At 41.4% G+C, this 19,863-nt stretch overlaps 3 protein-coding genes across 5 annotated transcripts in view; 2 read left to right on the forward strand and 1 right to left on the reverse strand.

Annotated features, from left to right (window-relative positions):
* The first annotated feature begins 446 nt into the window (after nucleotides 1-446).
* Nucleotides 447-11,314, forward strand: naprt (nicotinate phosphoribosyltransferase). 3 transcript variants are annotated; one of them, XR_010166383.1, is made up of 13 exons: nucleotides 447-759; nucleotides 1,954-2,081; nucleotides 2,188-2,270; nucleotides 2,908-3,038; nucleotides 3,786-3,901; nucleotides 4,335-4,531; nucleotides 5,639-5,779; nucleotides 5,898-5,982; nucleotides 6,071-6,151; nucleotides 6,342-6,444; nucleotides 7,806-7,931; nucleotides 8,259-8,416; nucleotides 9,462-9,481. XR_010166383.1 is itself a non-coding variant. In XM_063890500.1 (13 exons), exons 1-13 carry the CDS (start codon nucleotides 513-515, stop codon nucleotides 9,752-9,754), a joined length of 1,665 nt encoding a protein of 554 aa, XP_063746570.1. In that variant the 5' UTR covers nucleotides 451-512; the 3' UTR covers nucleotides 9,755-11,314. The 3 variants fall into 3 exon arrangements, 2 of the variants coding, with proteins under 2 accessions (XP_063746570.1, XP_063746571.1); XM_063890500.1 differs by lacking the exon at nucleotides 7,806-7,931 and adding an exon at nucleotides 9,668-11,314 and having other exon boundaries at nucleotides 451-759; nucleotides 9,462-9,569; XM_063890501.1 differs by lacking the exon at nucleotides 7,806-7,931 and adding an exon at nucleotides 9,668-11,314 and having other exon boundaries at nucleotides 451-759; nucleotides 5,642-5,779; nucleotides 9,462-9,569.
* A 1,096-nt stretch (nucleotides 11,315-12,410) lies between these two features.
* Nucleotides 12,411-15,282, reverse strand: LOC134869082 (protein FAM200A-like). The gene is made up of 2 exons (XM_063890499.1): nucleotides 12,975-15,282; nucleotides 12,411-12,836 (listed from the first exon to the last, which is right to left on the reverse strand). Exon 1 carries the CDS (start codon nucleotides 15,057-15,059, stop codon nucleotides 12,978-12,980), a length of 2,082 nt encoding a protein of 693 aa, XP_063746569.1. The 5' UTR covers nucleotides 15,060-15,282; the 3' UTR covers nucleotides 12,411-12,836; nucleotides 12,975-12,977.
* Nucleotides 15,283-15,634: 352 nt separating this feature from the next.
* LOC134869081 (1-phosphatidylinositol 4,5-bisphosphate phosphodiesterase gamma-1-like) overlaps nucleotides 15,635-19,863 on the forward strand; it is a 43,680-nt gene continuing 39,451 nt past the window's right edge. The window contains 1 exon segment of the mRNA XM_063890497.1: nucleotides 15,635-16,632. Within this exon segment, the coding sequence (XP_063746567.1) occupies nucleotides 16,395-16,632 (238 nt within the window). The 5' untranslated portion in view covers nucleotides 15,635-16,394.

Genomic DNA, 19,863 nt, shown 5'->3' on the forward strand with positions numbered 1-19,863 from the left:
TTCGAGTGTCTGGTTTTTTAAACAAAAGTACAATTTCTTTCTGTACTTATACATTTTTTACTAAAGGGCATATCAATTAGGTTGAGTCCTTCGAAGTTGGCCCTCTGCAAGAACATCACAAAGCATCATGATTAACTGTCTCTGGAAAAGGTAAAACAAATGATTATATACATATATGGTGCTACATAAACACTGTAAGATTAAGTCACATCAATATGTTACGCAAACCCATGACATGACCTGAATGGAACTTTTTTTCTTGCTTCTTATAGGCACGTGATTGTCACAAAATGCTCTTTAAAAACACACACATTAAATTATTAACAACACAGTCTAATTAAATATACGGTGTACTTAAAGATGTCAATTGAAACTGGAATGACAGCAGTGTTGCTCTAACAACAAACCCGCCTCTTCCTTCCTGCGGGCTGTTTTGTAGAGAAGGAGTCTTTGAAAAACTGCAAGTCCCAGAGATCCCGGCATCAGTGAACCTCCAACGGGGCTTAAATAACATGGCAGCTCCATCCAGCAACACATGCGGGCTCACAGAGCACTCTATCAGGGAGAGGGTCCCCCCTCTGCTCACGGACCTGTACCAGTTCACCATGGCGTACGCGTACTGGCGGACCGGGCGGCACCAGGAGCCCGCCGTGTTTGAGCTCTTCTTCAGGGACAACCCTTTCGGCGGCGGCTTCTCGCTGTTCGCCGGGTTGCACGACTGCCTGCTGTTCCTGCGCAGCTTTCGCTTCACAGACGAAGGTGAGGAAGTCAATTTTGATTTTATTATCTCCGTTATTTTCATTTATTCAGCACCGAATAACCAACTCTTTCTAATGTTGTTTCATCACCGGCATGACGTAACTTTCTTCCTAACTCTTTTCGTGCTACCGCTGTGGTTGCGCAATACAGTGCGACCCCTGAAGGGGTTTCAATGAGACATGGTGGATGTCGGTGGAGTATTTCTGTGAACTTTGACTTTTACATCTGAACTTCAGCACAGGAAAATAATCTGTAATCTCCTGTGTGAACACGCTGCATACCAAAAGAGTTAAATGAAACTACTTCTGGCTCAAAGTCAAATGCATACATACTGTAAGCAATATAAAAAGTTGTATTTTAAGGTTCTGATAAATAACAGCGACAGATAACAGATAAAAGAGAAAAACACTTCACATACCAAAGTAAAAGAACATAAGCATGTATAAAAAAAACAATATACAGTATTTATTTAATTAAAATCAATGAAATGCACTCCAACTACACTGTATGCATGAATAGGCTGCCCACTTTAACCGTGTTGTCTAATATACTATACAATTTCCTTCTGAAATGTAGTGAAGTAGAATTATTACTCTGCAATATACTTAAAGGGGCCCTATTAGGTTTTTGTGTCCTCTAGAGGGAGTTTCTTTTCCACACACTCCCCCCTCTGCCTGAAAACATCTCCATTGGAAACCTTTGTTTACTACTTTAACATTGTGACATCACTCCCTCTTTTATTGGCTAGCACTCCAACACATTGTAAATGACGGTTGGCTCTGGTTTCAGACAGTGGATGAAAAAAGTTTCTGCAGCACAAGCAGTATGAGAAAACAAAATACCTTTTGAACATTAAAGCATGTAAACTTGTCACAGTAGAGGCAAAAAATACAAATTTGAACCTTACAAATGCACAAGGGCCTCTATAAGGAAATTACATGTCGTCATGGCCAAAGTCAATCATGTGTAGTCTAAACTTCATCACAGTCACACCGTTGATGTCTGCTGCTAGTTGCTGGATTAGATTAGCTTTACGCTGAATTATTAGATCAAGCTATTTTTGTGATTTTTGTGAGTGGCTAGTGAGACAAATTGTGGACACATGTTCTTATGTGATAGCACATGTGTTGCAGGAGGAAGGATAGCCTCTGTTGTTGGTCTTGCTGACAGCTGTGTTCTGTTTTGTGGATCCAGATGTGGAGTTCCTGCGCTCAGTCCTGCCCCCGGCCACAGACCCCGCCTTCTTCCAGTTCCTGCGAGGCCTGGACTGCTCTGGCGTCACGCTCCGTGCCATCCCAGAGGGCACTGTTGTGTTTGCTAGGGTGAGCTGCAGCTTTTCAGGGTGCAACTGAAGGTCAAAAGTCAAATTCAGGATTCTGGAAGGGGTAAATGGGAGTAAGTTTTCCGTTATGTCAAAAACATCTGCAGGTGCCTCTGATGGAGGTGTCAGGTCCGCTGGCTGTTGTTCAACTGCTGGAGACTAGTTTATTGTGTCTGGTCAACTATGCCAGGTAAGAACACCTCTCTAACACAAACAAGGGGATCCTCTAGAAATAATATATCTAAAATAGGTGAATAGTGACCTTTGCTCAACAAATAATAACACAAAAATAGTTAACCAATTGCAAACATATGTGTGTATTTGTAGGGCTGCAAACTGTAAATTACTCATATCTTTCATTCCAGGGGGTTCCAAATCCCAACCAATTAGAACTCAAGTGGGCCAGACCAGTGAAGAAAAACACTTTATAATAACCTAGAATTAACACCACAAAATCTCTTTTATTTCGTAAAAAGTAGAATAAGTACATTCTGTAAAGGTTCACAATTAATACAGAATTAAAAAAAAGTTGATAGAAGCAAATGGGGAAAAAAAATGTATATATATCTGATACTGTTATAAAATGTCGCAATACTTTTTTTTCTACATATAGAACAATTCTATGGGATTGTTAGAGTTTACATTTTAAAGTGGAGGGATATTAATTGTTTATAACATTTTCTCAAACTGAAGGCAGAGCGTTTATACACTAAAATGAATCAAATGAAAGGAAAGTGGGTGAAGTTGAAGCTGTTCTCTATTTCGCGCTGGCTCCACCATGACACTTAAAGCAGTCTGTCTCTGCTCTGCCTGCTCTCTGTTGTCAGTCTGGTGTGCAGTAACGCGGCACGTTTCCGCCTGGCGGCGGGCCCCAAAAGAAAGCTGCTGGAGATGGGCCTGAGGAGGGCGCAGGGACCAGATGGAGGGCTCACCGCCTCACGATACACACACATTGGAGGTAGGGGTCTAAAACACAATCGATGCACTTAAGTATCGCTGTATTGATTATGGATTTGTCTTAATAGTGAACATGCAAAGATTTGTTGCAGAAAGATTCTCAATCTAATTGTTTGCATTGCATAAAAAAAGCCTAGATATCACTTGTATGGTATTTTTGGCTTTACTCGACAGAAGACAGTGAAGTGTTTTAAAAATCGCAATATTTTGCCTTTCTCATAGTACTCTAATCTATCGAACCCTAATTCCCCTCATGTGATTGGTATCATATTGCATATTCTTGTCATTACACAGCCCCAATTGTGGTTAATATAGTCTGTCAAGCATGTTCTTATATACATATCTCCAGGCCTTTTCTTCTTGGGAAGAAATAAAGAAACTCCCTGTCCCCATCAAAACATGGGTAGATTCAGGCTTTCTTACTAAGAGGCACATGGGCCTGGATCTAACTGAAGCGCATTTATCAGCCCCAGGAGCTGAGATCCTTTCTAAAGTATGATGCAACTTTACCTTCATTATACCTGCAGGAATTTATAAGAATGTGCCACAGTGTTTCATCAAGTATAGTAATCGAATGCAAGAAGTGAAAATATGAGTATGTCCTCATACTTGTGGTTACAAGAGCGAACTGTACTTCTAAATGCTCCATGATGAACTTAATATGTATCCTCAGGCCTGAATGTGTTCTGAATATGCCTCGTGATGCTGTTTACAGACCCACAGACTGACAATAGAATCTTTTTTTCAGGGTTTGATCTAACCAGTAACGTTCAGGCTGGTTTCCTGTTTGGTGTCCCAGTCGCAGGCACCATGGCACACTCCTACGTCACTTCCTTTACCTCCCTGGATGAGGTCTGGCCACAAGTGAGTATGTGTTCTCCCCCCCAATCATCATCAAGGACCTTGCCTTTTTTGGGTTTGTGGGTTCGTCCATTCCAGAAAACATTTGTCCACAGAAAGCAATACGCTGTCTACTATTCATACATTGTAGGTGGTGTAATATGCACACATTGAGAGGTTTAGTCTCCGGCCTATTGTTTATTAGTTATAATTTAATTTACAATAATATGAAAAACAGCTGTTAAAGGGGCAGTGTACGAATAAGTGCCAAAAAAGGAGTCAATCTCCATAGATCCCATTTATAAAGGCCAACTTTATAGAAGAAATAAACATGTTTAAAGACAGGTACAAAGAACTGGTTTCTTAATTAATACTTATTTTTTGGTCTCCAAAGTTAACAGTGACACGGCCCGTATATATACATTTTAAAATGTCCCTGTCTCATGTTTCGTCTCAGACTCTTGAGGCGTTGAACGGGGACTCCACTCCAGTTGACATAATTTCATTGACCAAGGGCTGGTTGCGTCGCGTGTGTGAGCTCCTGGGATCGCAGCCTGGGAAGATCCACGAGGGCGAGTTGGCGGCCTTTTTGTCCTACGCCATCGCCTACCCTCAGAACTTCCTCCCTGTGATTGACAGCTTCAGCGTTGGCTGGTAACCAATCATATTACTTTTGATGCTGGAGACATATGTATGAAGGCTTTTATACTGTGATTTCTGACAAACAACATATACATTTCTGTAGGATCACATAATAACGAAGTTTAAGACCCGTTTCCTATGAGCACTATTTTTGCTCAACCTTTCATTTATGTTGGACATATTTGTCTTCCTGTAATTTAATTTAAAATCCCCAAATGAAACATGTCTTTCTTTCAAAGTACCAACAAATTCACAGTTACTATTTGTTGCACAGTTGTGGATAATCATTTTAAATGCAGGGTTTTTACTCCAACCAAGTATTTTACATTGTTATAATGGTTATTTTACTTAAGGAGCAGAGTACTTCTTCCACCACTGATTTTTAAACAATATAATTACAACAACATATCTAGCCTTTCAATAAAAACAATTAGAGTAAATCTTATTATTGATATCAGAACAGTGTCCTTAAGTGCTTGTTTTACCAGCAGGTGTCACTAGTGTAAAATCAGCTATTTATATATTATGGTGGTAATCATTTTACCATCACTAATCGTGACAGCTTTGACGCTCAAAGACACGCAATGCAAAATTCGAATTAGTGCTGCTATCCTTTGTATATCAAACATTTTAAAACTGGGTTTTTGAAAATGTTTATGTGGCAGCAGGGTGTGGTTAGGGTGCCGGCTGCTGGAGTGGTAGGAGTGGCTCAGCTGGAGGCCAGACAGCTGATCAGAATCAGGTAATGAGGGGCGGATTAAAATCATGGTCGTAACCTGGTTCTAGGCTCTTTTGCAGAAGACGGGGGCCTGAGTGAGGACGGTTTCCCCTCGCCCGCAGGACGAGAGCCACTAACCGCCAGTACCATTGTGAAAGTACTGTTCCGCAATTCCCCTCGCCTGCAGGACGAGAGCCACTAACCGCCAGTACCATTGTGAAAGTACTGTTCCGCAATAAAGATTTCATTTTGTGTCAAAGTAGGCTACCGAGTTGTCCTTCCATCATTGCGAACGTAGGTGTGAGCCCGAAAGCTCACAGTTAATAAATCAGAATTTCCCAGAAACTAATTTTACATTTCATGTTTTATGTTCATGTGAAGAAATGTGTTTCTGATTTCAGCAGTGGCCTGTTGAACTTCTGCGCTGTGGCCTTGGCGCTGTGCGAGTTGGAATACAGGCCGGTCGGAGTTCGTCTGGACAGCGGGGATCTCTGTAGGCAGTCGCTAGAAGTCCGCCGTGTGTTCAGACTCTGCAGCGAGCAGTGAGTAAGGTGCCATGCCGTATGTGTGCATCTTTAAAACCTCGAATGGAAATAAATCTGACGTCTTCATTTCCATTGTCTCCTCATTTCTGTGTCTGCTTGTCTGTTGTTTCTTCAGTTTCTCCGTCTCTGCCTTCGACTCACTGATCATCGTCGGGACCAACAACATCACAGAGCACAGCATGGCGGAGCTTAACAAGAAGGTACATTACCTGAACATGTGGATTAATTATGATGAACAAGCAGTTCGTTTTTTCCCTCCCCCTGAAGTTTTGTGTAACATTGTTTCAGGAGAATGAGATCGATGTGGTTGGTGTTGGAACACATCTGGTCACCTGCACACAACAACCTTCACTCGGCTGTGTGTACAAGGTATGCTTTTTTTATTTTTATTCTTGTCTTTATTTATGTTTTTGTATTTTCAGTGTACCCTAAAAGTATTTATTGTATTGTACATGTTTGTGTAACAAACATGTGCTTTATTGTCATTCCAAATGCCCCAAAATGATTTCTACTTTTATGTTACCATTTGCATGATGCCATTGTATTGTTTGAACGTTAGCTGGTGGAGGTGAGGGGTAGTCCCAGGATGAAGATCAGCGAGGACCCAGAGAAGAGCACTGTCCCTGGAAGGAAAGCTGTCTACAGGCTGATAGATGCTGAGGGTGAGAAATCACCAACTCACTTATTGCTCTCTGTATTCTAACCATCCTACTTTGGTTTTGGCTGCTTGTGCCATCGCAAGAGCTACAGCAGGTGCTCTTATGCTAACAAGATGTGGTAGATACCAAAAGACAATCATGGTAGCCATCCCTCTAATGCAGGGGTGTCCAAACTTTTTTCACCGAGGGCCACACACAGAAAAATATACAGAGAGCTGGGCCACTTATAGAGGTGAATATTGTCTCAAAAGTTAAGTTATAAGTTAGCAAAACAAATCAAAATTGTAAGTGAATAATGCGCAATACTTGAAAACGCGTTCAGAAAAAAACAGCCTACATCCCATCTGTCTTTAGGGTTTCATTTATTTTGTTGGCAGCTCATTCCTTAAAACAGAAGCCTCAGATTGCTGATAAGAGTAAATATGAAGGTTACATTTCAAGTTTATTATAGAAATAAGTTATTGTTTTTGTTTTTCATCAACTAGAAAAATGTTTTACATATAACATATATATTTGAGAAGTACAATATAAGATAAGCGAAAGTTTAATTTGCGGGCTACATTCCATTATATTTTTAGAATTTGCAGAGGGCCGATTCAAAATGGCCTGCGGGCCGCATTTGGCCCCCGGGCCGTAGTTTGGACACCCCTGCTGTAATGGCTCTGGTTGTATTTGGTTTTTACAATCTTGACCATACATTACATCAATAATGATTATCTATATTTGTTCTTGATCATATTATTATTATATTTGGAGAAGGGATGTACACACACATAAGGGTAATCTTAGCATTAACATGGTCTGTTACATAAAGCCTCCCCTCTGACAGTATTTTGTATGACTAACGTAGATAGCTTGTTGGTCAATATATTATAGTTAAAATATGACACTAAAAAAAAAAAAAAATGGTCGATGAACAGCGACACTTGGCAGTGGTGGATTAATACAATTTACACCCGCTGAAAACCGGTCTGCTGGGTAAACAGTCGGAATACAGAGCGAACTGCCTTTCTAATAGATTGTTGCCATAGCACCAAGTTCACCTCATGCTTTAGCCAGGGGAAGAGGTGTCTAACTTTTCTACCTCAAATTAGGTTAGTCTTAATGTTTATGCAACAGACAGACTTCACTAGCCTTATCTACAATTACCTTAAGGCAACTGGCCCCAGGTCACACCAATGAAAGTTGATCCATGTGGATTTTAGCCCAATAAGCTAAGTTCAGTCAGACAACTCACGTGTTTCATTAATATGTTTATTAGAAGCAGTAAATAGTTAGAGTTTGGCTTCTAGGCTCAGGCCTTATCACTCCACAGATTTACATAGAATACTGAGTGATGATATAACTAACCCCTGAGCCTACAGGTGGAAACTGGGGTGGAAGCTGGGGTGATGGTGGGGCAGGCGACCATCGCCAACGTGAACGCAGCAGCTGCGAGGTGTACGCATTAGCAGTATGGAAACAGCAGTAGCAGCATTAGCGAGGCAGAGGTAGGTAGATCTGACAGCTTAAATAAAGCACCAGATTTAGGAGACTGTTTGGTTGGTTGCAAGAGTGGCGAGGGGCGTTATGTGCGAATGTATCATTGGTGCTCGAGTTGACTGCCTGAACTAGCTTGCAGGCTTCTTCCCATTTGTTTGCATTTGGCTGAACTGAAACTGAAATTTGGCAGCATATAAACTCTTTGCTTCTGGTAAAACAATGGCCTATTTTTTTCTTCACAAGTGGAAAGCTGTAAAAACATTTGAAAATACAGTGACATACAGTACACTGAGCTTTTTACTTTTCACAGCTTCCCCCTCTTCTCTCCCTTGCAGGCCATGCTTTTCTGGACCTGGTGTGTCTGGTTGCAGAGGCTCCTCCTGAGGCAGGAGTGTCTGTGAGCTGTTACCCTCTGAGCTGCGATACCTCCTGCATGTCAGTCATTCCCGCTCAGGTCACCTGTCTGCGCCAGGACATGTTTACCAAAGGACAGGTGAGTTGCTCAAAATCCTTCCAACACCTTTTTTTGCTTCAGGATGCTTTTGGTTGTTGTTTCTTTCTTATCACCACATCCATATTGCTATTCTTTTTTGAGCACAGTGTATGACTAGGGCATTAGCTCCATTGTGGACTTATTTCAGTAGTAAGAATAATCTTGTTGCAAGACCAAACATGTTCTTATCTTCTTTTGGGATCTTGAAGTCTTAAAGGGGCCTGTTTGCATAGTGAGACATTACTTTTGATACTTCAACTACATTTCTTTGGTAATGTTATTTTAATGTTACTTGTTTTAGAGTGTATTTACTTTGTGATGAACAGTGGTGGAATGTAACCAAGTAAATTGACTAAAGTACTGTAAATAAGTACAATTGTGAGGGCCTTCCTGTCCTTGCAGTAATTTAAAATATGATATATGATGGGCCCTTTTCCATTTTGAGTGCTTTTACTTTTGGTACTTTTAAGTTTATTTTGCCTATACTTTTACTTACATAAGATTTATTATGAGAGTATTTGCTTGTCACAGAGTATTTTAAAAATATGGTATAGCTATGTTTACTTTAATACTTTTTCCTTCACTGTTGCTGAAGGATCTGATCACCTCTCTCACTGCTTGATATCTTGATGTATTGGATAGCTGAGCCCTTCTGGACTTCATGTGGGGGGGGGGGGACACCCATGAAATCGGCAATTTGTATTCCGCCCTGTCTGTTTTTCTCTCTACACTTTACCACATAGAGCAGCCATCTTAGGGACATTTTTTTTAGGTTTTTAGACAGGTACTGCAGGAAAGTAAGGGAAAAGGCACATACACAGTCATGCACTTGCTTAAAAACAATCAACAGACCAGGCATCTCAAATAACAAGGAAGCACAGATAATATAATGACATCAATGACATCTATTAAAAACATTCATGAACAAAAATAGAGATTTGATTTCTATTTTATATGATAAAATGTGTTTTTGAAGGGTACAAAACAAGATGATATTGCTGTGTAGGAGTTTAGTCTTCATGAATGTGTCTCCCACTCTCTCCAGGTCACACAGCCTCTGTGCAGCACTACAGAAACTAGAGCAAAGGTCCAGAGCTCCCTCCAGACTCTGCACCCTCGACACAAGAGGCTGCAGGAGCCAGACTCTTACACAGTGAGCTTCACACACTGAAAACAATCTTTCTCAGACCTCCTCACGGATACAGAATACAAAATAAATCCTATCTTATCTTTGGCTTTCTCTCCCTCCAGGTGGCCCTGTCAGAGAAGCTTCATACCCTGGTTACAGAGATTCGAAAAGGAAGCTCCCACAATAGCAATTTTCTGTTGGCCAATTGAAAATAATCCTTGACAACTGCCCTGTTGTTATTTCCTGTTATTCAAAACATTATTTTTTCAAAGTGCCTTAAATTAAAACAAGAGCATACTTTTTAGAAGAAGTGGTTAGGGTAAGTAACCAGTGTTTACCAGTGTTAATACAGTAACCAGTGTTAATACATACCAGTATTAACACTATCCTTTCCAAATACAGGAACACACAGATGTGTCTTAACAACAGGGTCAAAATGAACACAAGTCAATAGGACTTTTTTACTTGAAAGCTAAGCAGGGACAGGTGGAAGAAAATGTTGATGGGGCCCTATTATGCTTTTTGGGGTTACCCCTTTCCTACAGTGACTAATATAGGTTTTTATTGTATGTAACTGGTCTGCATGAAACACCTTTGATTGGACTCCTTTAATTCTTCCGCAACATAGTGACATACGTAACTGGTGTGCTTCTATTGGCTAGAGCTCCAACACATTGTACGTGATAGGCTAAGAGGTGGAACATCTCTAAGCAGTTGAACAATCAAAAAAGAGCCGGCCAGCTAACCAATCAGAGCAGATTGGGCTCTGTTTTTTAGGCAGAGGGTGAAAAGAGGTGCTACAGCACAGGCAGTATGAGAAAGATATGTCCCAGTAGAGGCACAACATAAATAATGAAACCCTGATAGTGCGTAATAGGGCCCCTTTAAACAAACCATTTTACTTGATTACTTTTGTTATGCTGGAATTTTTTTTTTTTTTATGTCTTTTCAGTTTTCAATTGATGGATAATGAAGCTGTGGGGCACCGTCAGTCACACTTGCTATATTAACACGTCAATGTAAATAAGAAGCTAATGCTCTTTTGACCTCTTTTTTCTTCTTCATATTTTTGGTTTGAGTCTGCGATCCAAATTTAAATAAAGAAGCTTCTCTGCTAAAAATGTTTTTCGAAATGTAACATTAATTCTCTCAAATTGATCACAAAAGTGACCTAATTCTAAAGAGTTTCCTAAAAAAAAGTTTATTTACATCAATAATAAGAGTTAAATATTTGGATCATTTGTTAAACTTAAAGCTCAGTAAATATGCATTTTTGCTAACACTATTGCCTGGACAACCTTATAAAACAGCTTCGGAAAGATTAAGAGACCAGTCCAAATTCTTCTTAGATCTTTATCTCTACATGTATGGCAGCCATTCAGTGTCTGTTGAATTTCAACACAGAAATTGTCAGTAGTTTAAAGAATACAATAAAATAAACTCAAACTCAAAGACATATCTATAAATAATAAAACAAGAGAAAATTATAATGCTGAAGTGGTCTCTTAATTTTTTTCCGGGGCTGTATGTCAATGCTATGCTTTTCAGCTGGAAAACTAATTTTTTCATTAATTATTAAAATATTCATGCAACTTTACATTCTGACAATATTTTGTATTTCACCATTTTTAAAATACCTAATCAAACAACATATATATGTTTATTTTTGTTTCGTACAGCATTTGTATTAAAGCCATTAAATCTAGAATTGTATCTTGGTCTGTACATTTCTGCGCAAATATTTGGGATTAAAGAAAGATGTATGAAGATTTTTCTTTTCTGACTCTGAATCTTCTTACATCTTAGACTGACTCCTACTTGAAGAAAGCACTTTTTTTTTTACCAGGATTCCCCTACATTTGTTCATACAAAAAATGTACAAATTACAAAACATGTCTACCATCACATGTAGCTTCAATAGATAATGGTTTTGAAGATTTGATAATCTATTTATTTCTCACATATAGCCTACCTAGGCCCTAAACATTTATGATTCAAACAAATGATTTCCTCTGTTCAATTTATGACATTCATTTGGGATCACAAGATATTTTTTGAAAATAATAGGGTTAGGTTTTAATTTTTTGGGAAAACAATATTTGTAATGTTGTGAAAAATTACATAGATTGTGATCTGTAGAAAAAAAAGGTTATGAACAAAAAATTGCCAATTAGGCCTTCCTTACAATGACATTTTATTTTAGTGTCAACATTGTTTCAGTTCATTTGAAGGCTCATGGGGGTTTAATGGCCTAATGGCTGGAGAGATACTCACTCGGCTTCATCCTCTCTGAAAATAGTTTTCTACATTCCTCTCCAGGACTTATGAAAAGTGTTTCCTTGTACTCTGATTGGCTGTGTGCTGCTGACCAGTGCTAGCAGGCACACAGACACACACCCAGCAGACATATGGAGCTGATTAGACAGGCTGTGCCGTCATCTGTCTCCTCTCACTGAGGGTGATGACACTCACACAGCCCACACTCAGAGCTGATGTTTTCTGCTCATACACAATACTGAAGGTCGTTTTAAAAAAATATATGTTTATACACAAGGTATTTCATATGTAAATATAACTAAAAAGGGGCAAATATTTTTCAATACAAATTGATGAAAATGTATCCTTTTAATTTCTTCTCGGATTGTTGAAAGCCCTGAAAAATATGGCTTTTTATTTTCATATGTCTATTTTTTAGGACAATGGTTTTGTGCCGAAATCAGACTTTTTCCCTAGAGTTAATTAATTATTGTTGTGTTTTAGTTTATTCTTTGATTTTATAAAATGCATTAAAATATGCCCATTACCTGGCCATCATATGCATTGTAAAATTTGACCTATGTTCTTGGAATTGTCCCTTAACTCAGGGGTTTTCAACTGGTTTTGTCCCAGGGACCACCATTCGGACTAGAAAGCAATCCGCGGCCCACTGATGTGCCTGCGCGTGCGCGTGTGTATTTGGTGTTACATGCATAGCTCAATGCATGAAACATGAAAGAGAGGCCACGCAGATTTTATAATAATAAAAGTAGATTTATTAAATTAAATTAAATTAAAGATTATTTTAAAGAAAGAATAAAGAATAATAAAGTGTTGTGCAATTCAGTATTGGGAAAAGTAACTAAAAATGTCATGCAAAGTCAGTCTAGGTGTGTGACAAAACAACAACGGAGAACAAAAATCCAACAACACCGGAGAACCAAAATCCAACAAATGAAGACCAAGGCAGCCTCAACTGCTGGCTGGTCAGGGCTTTTATAACCCAGCCAGGACAGACCTGTCACCAATCACCTGCTGTAGAGACAGAGAGATTGAGAAAAGCAGGGAGAGATTGAGAAAAGCAGGGAGAGAGAACAGGCTTACCATTAACACAGGGCGGGGCCTAAACCCGCCAGGGTCGTAACAGTGAAAACATGGGAGAATTAGGCCTACCTGTCAGTGTGATATCTGGGCGTGGTGAAGTCCACACAGCCTGTCTATTCGTGGCGAAATGGTAGACAGAGACAGTCTCATGTCATTCTCTGGATCAAGCCTAGCCCTGTACTTATTCTTTAAGTACGCCAGTGTAGAAAAACCACTCTCACACAGGTATGTGGTTGGAAAGGGCAAAAGACACCTCATTGCTTTTGCAGCAAGCTGTGGAAATTCTGTCTGGCAACTTATCCAGAATTTAACAAGGGGCTGTGTGTCGTACATATGCCTCCTGACAGAGTCTGTGGACATCTCAATCAGCTTATCCTCTTCCACAGCCGTCAGACTTGACCCTACTGATGCATCGTCACTGAATGGGAGCAGGATCCACTTGCTGTCACGGCGCCACTCTTCCGAATCAGTGAAGTACTTTGCGAATTGACGCACAAGCTTCCTCAAATGCTCACATATAGTGTCGTTGATGTCAGTGCTGTCAGGGTATTCCTCAACTGAAGGAAACATCGCCAAGTTATTGCTCTCCACTCGTTCGATCCACTTTGACATTTTTTTCACAAATGCGTCGAGCTTCTCGTAGAGCTGCATGACGTTTGCATCTCTCCCTTGCATGGAGCTGTTCAACTTGTTCAGCTCTGCAAAAACATCTGTGAGGTACGCCAGCTTAGTTAACCAGTAACTATCGTTGAAATTGGAAGCCAGATCAGAATGCTTCTCGCACAAGAACTCGTAGATAGCTCCGCGTAGTTCAAACACACGGGCGAGCACAGCGCCGCGAGACAGCCAACGCACCTCTGAATGATAAAGGAGAGAGCTGTGTTCACTTCCCAAGTCATGGCATAGGGATGAAAACAGGCGTGTATTCAATGCGTTTCGTTTTATGAAGTTGACCGTCTTGACAACGACATCAAACACACCACTGAGCTCAACACTGAGATCTTTGGAGGCGAGAGCCTCTCTATGAATCAGGCAGTGTGTCCAAATTACCCCCGGAGCCACCCTCCTTACATGCGCAAACAGTCCAGTCTTGCTGCCACTCATGGCTCGGGCCCCATCGCTGCATAATGCAACGCACCTCTGCCACGAGATATTGTGCTCCGTGAAAAAATCGTCCAGTGCTTTAAATATTTCTACACCGGTAGTTCGCCCGGGCAGTGGTTTGCAAAAAAGAAATTCCTCGCACATAGTGCCACTGTCCTCGTATCGCACAAATGTTAACAGTTGCGCATCATTAGTAACATCTGTCGTCTCGTCGATTTGAAGGGAAAACAGAACTGTCTGAAGTTTTGCCATCAGCTGGTCTTTGACATCATTTGCCATTTCCCCAATTCGTCTTCCGATTGTGTTGTCTGACAACGGAATAGTTTTTAATTTGTTGGCACATTCTTCGCTTACCATAGCTCTGCACATATCTATGGCTGCTGGCAATATAAGCTGCTCTGCAATGGTATGGGGCTTCTTACTTTTTGCAACCCTGAGAGCGACCAGATACGATGCTTTCAGTGCGTTTTCATTTATTTTTGCACTCTTCCTCATGGTAGCCTGCTGTCCTTTGAAATCACGCAACATCTGTTGCATGTACTCAACGGGTTTGGCCTTCAAGTGGACGTGATGCGTCTCCATATGCCGCGTAAGTTTCGACGGCTTCATAGCTTCATTACAGAGAATTGTTGAACATACGAAACACAGTGGTACCTCCTCTCCTGCTCTGTCTGTCGTCACTGTGAATCCATATTTAACATATTCCTCATTGTATTTTCTTTTTCGTCTTTTTTGCGAAGTTGACGCTTCGGAAGCCTGTCCTTGCCCTATCGTGGCGGCCTGTCCCTCTGTCGTGGCAGCCTGACCCTCTGTCATGGCAGCCTGTCCCTCTGGCACTTTCCTCACTACAAAACGATCCATTGGTGCTAGATATATAGCTAGACTAGTACATATGTAACAAATGTTTGCTGTACTACAACCTATCTTAAAATACTCTCGTCGGCTATGCTTATAAATGTGTGTCAACTTTGCTCGCAAGACTGTACGTAATGAATAATAAGTGAGGTTAGCGACGCAACTCATTACCATTAGCGAATCACAGGCTACCATAGACTGGATAGGCGCAAGGCTACATTCTGTCAGCTTGAATTTCCTTTATATTATTTTAAACATATTTTTCACGATATGTAACGGTATTCTGGAAATGTGTTGAAATATCAAAGCGAATTTATATTAAAAAAAACCAATGGTGAACTGATCAACATAGGCTCTTGTCACGGACCACATGCAATGCCGCCGCGGACCACCAGGGGTCCGCGGACCACCGGTTGAAAACCCCTGCCTTAACTAGTGCAGCAAATGGAAAAAAAAGAAATCAAACTTTGCTTCCCAAAGTAAATCACTGTTTGCTTGAATTGTGAACGTTTCATTATTATTACTGCAGCTGATGAGTGTGTGACATGCCGGTGACCTTTGTCATTGAACCCCACTTGACCTCCTGACCCGCCTCCTCCCCCGCTGGGTCTACTTTCATCCGCCGCGGCTGCAGCTCTCCTTGATTCCCGCGGAGGTCGCTCTGCTCCCTGTCTCTCGCTCTGTCGCTCTCCGCTACGACACTCTCCGCTCCCCTCCCCACCCCTTCCTTCCCCTCCCCTCATCCTCCCTCAGATATACCATAGCACAGAAGAGGAAAAAATCAGATCAAGCTTTTCCGGTCTGCTAGCCCTAATTTCCTCTCAGACCTCTCTGGCGGTGGAGCGGAGCAGACGTAGAGGCAGAGAGAGGGAGAAAGTGGGGGACATATCCGCGTATTTTACCGCTACAACCCCGCGCCTCTACGGTTCCTCCCCTCTAGTAGAATGCACCCTGACTTCGGAGAATTGTGCCCGGGAAAGAGGAGTGTGTGAGGGGGGGAGCAGAGCAGAATGGTTCGACAGATAGGAGAGCGGTCGCTCCGTCTCCGTGAAGCCGCCACAGAGCGCCCCTCAATGCCCGTCCTCCTCTCAGCCGTCCGGCTGCACTCTCCTCCGGGTGTTTCTCCGACATGTCATTACATAACTCGGCGCCACTCGACTTAGTTTACCCCAAACGCGAGGAGTATTTGTTGGATAGACTCATCTTGCTGCCCCAGGAGTGGATTTGAATCCGGTCTGTGGTGGGTTTGCTGTCGTAGTCTGAATGCTCAGCACCTAAGGGGTGGAAACCTGAGTCCAGCGGTGATGAGAGCTCACTCCGAGAGGATTTCAGTGGTGTGCTGCCAGAAGCATCTGGAAAGGATAACACAGGGATACACTCCCCCTCCAGAGGACCAGAGGATCATTCACATCCTAGACATTTCCATGTTAAGCTGTGAGTGTCTTTTAGCTTGTGTTTAATCACATTTAAAACCTCTGCCACAGTTTTAAGTCCATTAAATAATCCTGAAAAGGTAGATATGCAGTGAAGATGTGTGCAGCCAGGTTCAATGGCTGTGCCGACGAGGCCCCTGGCCCGGTCACAGCCTCCAGGATGCTGGACTGGACAGAGGCTGGGCCCCGTATCCTCCACAGCCTGGAGATGGGGACAGTGATGACTATCTTCTACCAGAAGAAGTCCCAGAAGCCCGAGAGGAGAACCTTCCAGATAAGGCAGGACATGCGACAGATAGTGTGGAGCAGAAACCCCGACAAAATAGAAGGAGAGGGTGAGTATTGATCTGAGAAGTGGTCCCACCGGGCTCATAATCAGTTCATGCATAGAAGAGAAGGTACTAATTACAGTACATTATGTCCCTGAGGTGTCTCAGTCACACTGCATACACCTCTTTGCATCTTTTAGTGTGCCTGGCAGATTCCGAAATCAGAAGAGGCTGAAATGTCTGAGAAAATGCTGACAAATACAGAAGCAGACACTTGGATCAGCCTTTCCTCATTGTGCAGCTGTCTAAGCAGTTCTTTCCAAACTTTTTATGGTTGATTTTAATCCACAGTAAAAGGTTTTTTCCACTAAAGAATAATCAAAAAAATCACAACTTGAAATCCTCTGTTTGTTTTTGCGAAATAAGTTCAGCATGAAAAAAGCAGTGACCAAAGATACCTTGGTCGACTAAAACCAAGACGTAGGACAATCGACTATGAAGTTGTCGCCTTGTTTTTACGTATTTTCACTATATTTACATTATGAAAGACATAATTACTCACTCGCAACTATAGCACTGTACAGGACATATTTTTAATATGCTGAGATGTTTAGTTATTTAGGTGAATGGAATTCTATTTGTGGTGGAAAAATGCATTTGAGAAAGAAAGCCGCCCCATTTCTTTGTAGAAGTTATTTTCCGGTGTTTGAAGAACAGCCATGGACCTCAAAATCCACAGCTTTTTATCAGGACTATCTTTTATTAGAACAATTCTTTGCTAAAAACGGTTCACATAGAGTAAGTTTAGATTATGAGACTATGGCGTGTGGTTGAAGGCTTCAGAAAAATAGCAGCTCTTGATTCAAAAAATGATTTTTTTTTGTCAAAATGCGATTCCATATGTCAACATTTGAGAAAAAAAAAAGGCTTGACTAAAACGCAGGTATCATACTAGCGCTAGTATTTAAAAAATCTGTTTGGATGCTTTGGTGCAACAATATCACTGTGTTTGAAATGATGCTGCATTAGGCCATCCCTTCTCTGCCCCCCCAATTCCCCATCCCGACCCCAACTTGCAGCTGAGGCGCTGTCACGACTGCTTCAGCAGACAGCCGCATCCTGACCCTGTGACCTTCTCTCCCTCCATGTCAGCATGCCACTCACTCTCCAGACAACATCTAGCATGCTGCTGCCACATGGATCCTGAGTCCTTGCTGCTGGACCCGAGTCAAGTGGCAGAGAATACTTAGAGCTGCAGGCTGTTGTTGTGCTGGTGTATCGGCCCATTGGAGCACTGCCTGTCTGGGTGTGGAGGTCTATTGTCTCCGCCCTGGATTTTGTGGCCTCGGGGAGGATTTGTTACAGTGTCCGTTAGAACCGAGGAAAACGTATGGCATTCACAACTGGCATGATAGAGTTTCCTTCTGTCTGCCATGTGTTATTCTAACTCTCAGACTTCATGGTAGCGCCCTTTAGAAAAAAGAAATAGACTCCTCCCCTGCGAGATAGGAAAACGTTTTTCTGCTGTCAGGTTTGTTTTTCTATCACCTCGCAACAGTTGATTATTTTGCAGTAAATAAAGAAAAACACCATGACAAAAACCAAACCATAACAAAAAAACACAAATATAGAACTGAGAAAAAGAACTGAATTCAGAACAAATTAGTTTCCTGGTGATAGGGACTGATAAACATACAACAACACACGACTTGTTGCCAGTTTTCAGATGACTCAACTCTGTTATACTACTGTAGCCTGTGTCACATCACTTGTGCATAACCAGTGTATCTAAAATATTAAGTGCTCTACATCAGTAAAGGGAATCAGAATGTTTAAACGTAAAGCCCATTAGCCAACACCATCAATGGCTCGTCCACTTCAGTAACACTGCATGCCTAAAATTATAGCAACAATTCACGTGTCCAGCCGGGTTCATCTCTCTGTCCTCTGGAAACCTGTTTTAGTTTCTGTTCTTGGCAACAATTTTTTATTTTCAGGTCGTTTTTTTATTTCCAAGGGTTCCTTAAGGTGCACCGTGTATTCATCTTATATTTGATTGCAGCTTTTTTTTTTGTAGTGCGTATTTATATTAGTAGTTTTTTTACTGTGTTCAAAGCGTGGTTGAGTTTTTGCAGTGTGTTTCTTTATGACTTTTTTTTAAGCTTTTTTTTTGTGGTGCGTATTTATATTTGCAGTGCGTTACTGTATTTTAAGCATTGTTGCAAATTTATACTTTCAGTGTTTTAATGAATTTGAAACACATTTTTTTATATTTGTAACCCTAATGTATATTTTCTGTGCATTTTTGTATTTAAATGTGCACAGAACATCTACATTTGCCCTGTTTATATTTATTTGCAGATGTTTTTATTTTGGTGGTTCGTATTTATATTTGTGTTTCTGTGGTCTAAATGTGTGCTCATTTTGACAGTGCGTTACTTTACTTGACGCGTGGTGCAACCTTTTCTGTATTTTTGCAGTGTTTCTTAATATTTCCAGAATATCCTGCATGTGAGGGTAAGATGTTTTCCTAAATTGCTTGTGTTTCTGTTTTGCATGTACTACAGTGCTCTTGACTCAGAGCCACTGCAGTTTCCTCTTCTTTCCCCTCTCAGTAATCCCATCCCCCTATCATTCTACGAAAGCTCCGGGAGTAATGGCTGCTGAACACATGTAGCTGTTGTTTCTGCTCGGGGAACCTTGTCAATTATTTATCCATAATCATAAACCGCATAAACGGCGCCTTTGCTAATCCAAGAACAACAACTACAAGCCTGAGCGTGCAGGAAACCCTGGCTAACACCTCCACCTCTCATCAGACCACATCTACACAATCCCACCCCGATGAAACTACTGTTTTCACATAAACACACACACACACCTTCATAACCCACAAACTGCGCTTTACAAATGACCTCCCTCTGGACAAACCCACCAGAACATTCCAGGAACTGAGTGGGTCTCTCCTTCACTTTATCTCCCACTCCTCTATTTCCCAGCTTCCCATTCCTCAACCTCCTCCTCCTCCTTCTCTCTTCATTTTCCTCCTCCAGCTGCCTTTCCCAATTTCCTCCCCCACATACCCTCTAAACACCCTTCTCATTTTCAAGACGTTCTCTGACATCCCATTTCACTTTCCCAGTCTTCCACTTTCATTCTGAAGTTCACAGTCGTTCATCTGATGCTTTTGTTCTCAGAAGTCTCAGCTCCCCCCACTCTCCTGCTTCTCCTTCCTTTGTTTTTGTTGCCTAATTTCTAGCGTTTGCTTTGTAACAAGGTTCCTCCTTCAGCTTTGCT

Source organism: Eleginops maclovinus, chromosome 9 (genome assembly GCF_036324505.1).
Source record: "Eleginops maclovinus isolate JMC-PN-2008 ecotype Puerto Natales chromosome 9, JC_Emac_rtc_rv5, whole genome shotgun sequence".
Classification (NCBI taxonomy): Eukaryota; Metazoa; Chordata; class Actinopteri; order Perciformes; family Eleginopidae; genus Eleginops; species Eleginops maclovinus.

Bases quoted from the DNA above. Each gene is read 5' to 3' on its own strand.
- naprt (XM_063890500.1), top strand. From the start codon at position 513: ATGGCAGCTCCATCCAGCAACACATGCGGGCTCACAGAGCACTCTATC. The intron at 3,039-3,785 runs GTAGGGGTCTAA...TCTTTTTTTCAG, and splicing joins ACGATACACACACATTGGAG to GGTTTGATCTAACCAGTAAC. The intron at 8,417-9,461 runs GTGAGTTGCTCA...CACTCTCTCCAG, and splicing joins ACATGTTTACCAAAGGACAG to GTCACACAGCCTCTGTGCAG.
- LOC134869082 (XM_063890499.1), bottom strand. From the start codon at position 15,059: ATGGTAGCCTGTGATTCGCTAATGGTAATGAGTTGCGTCGCTAACCTC.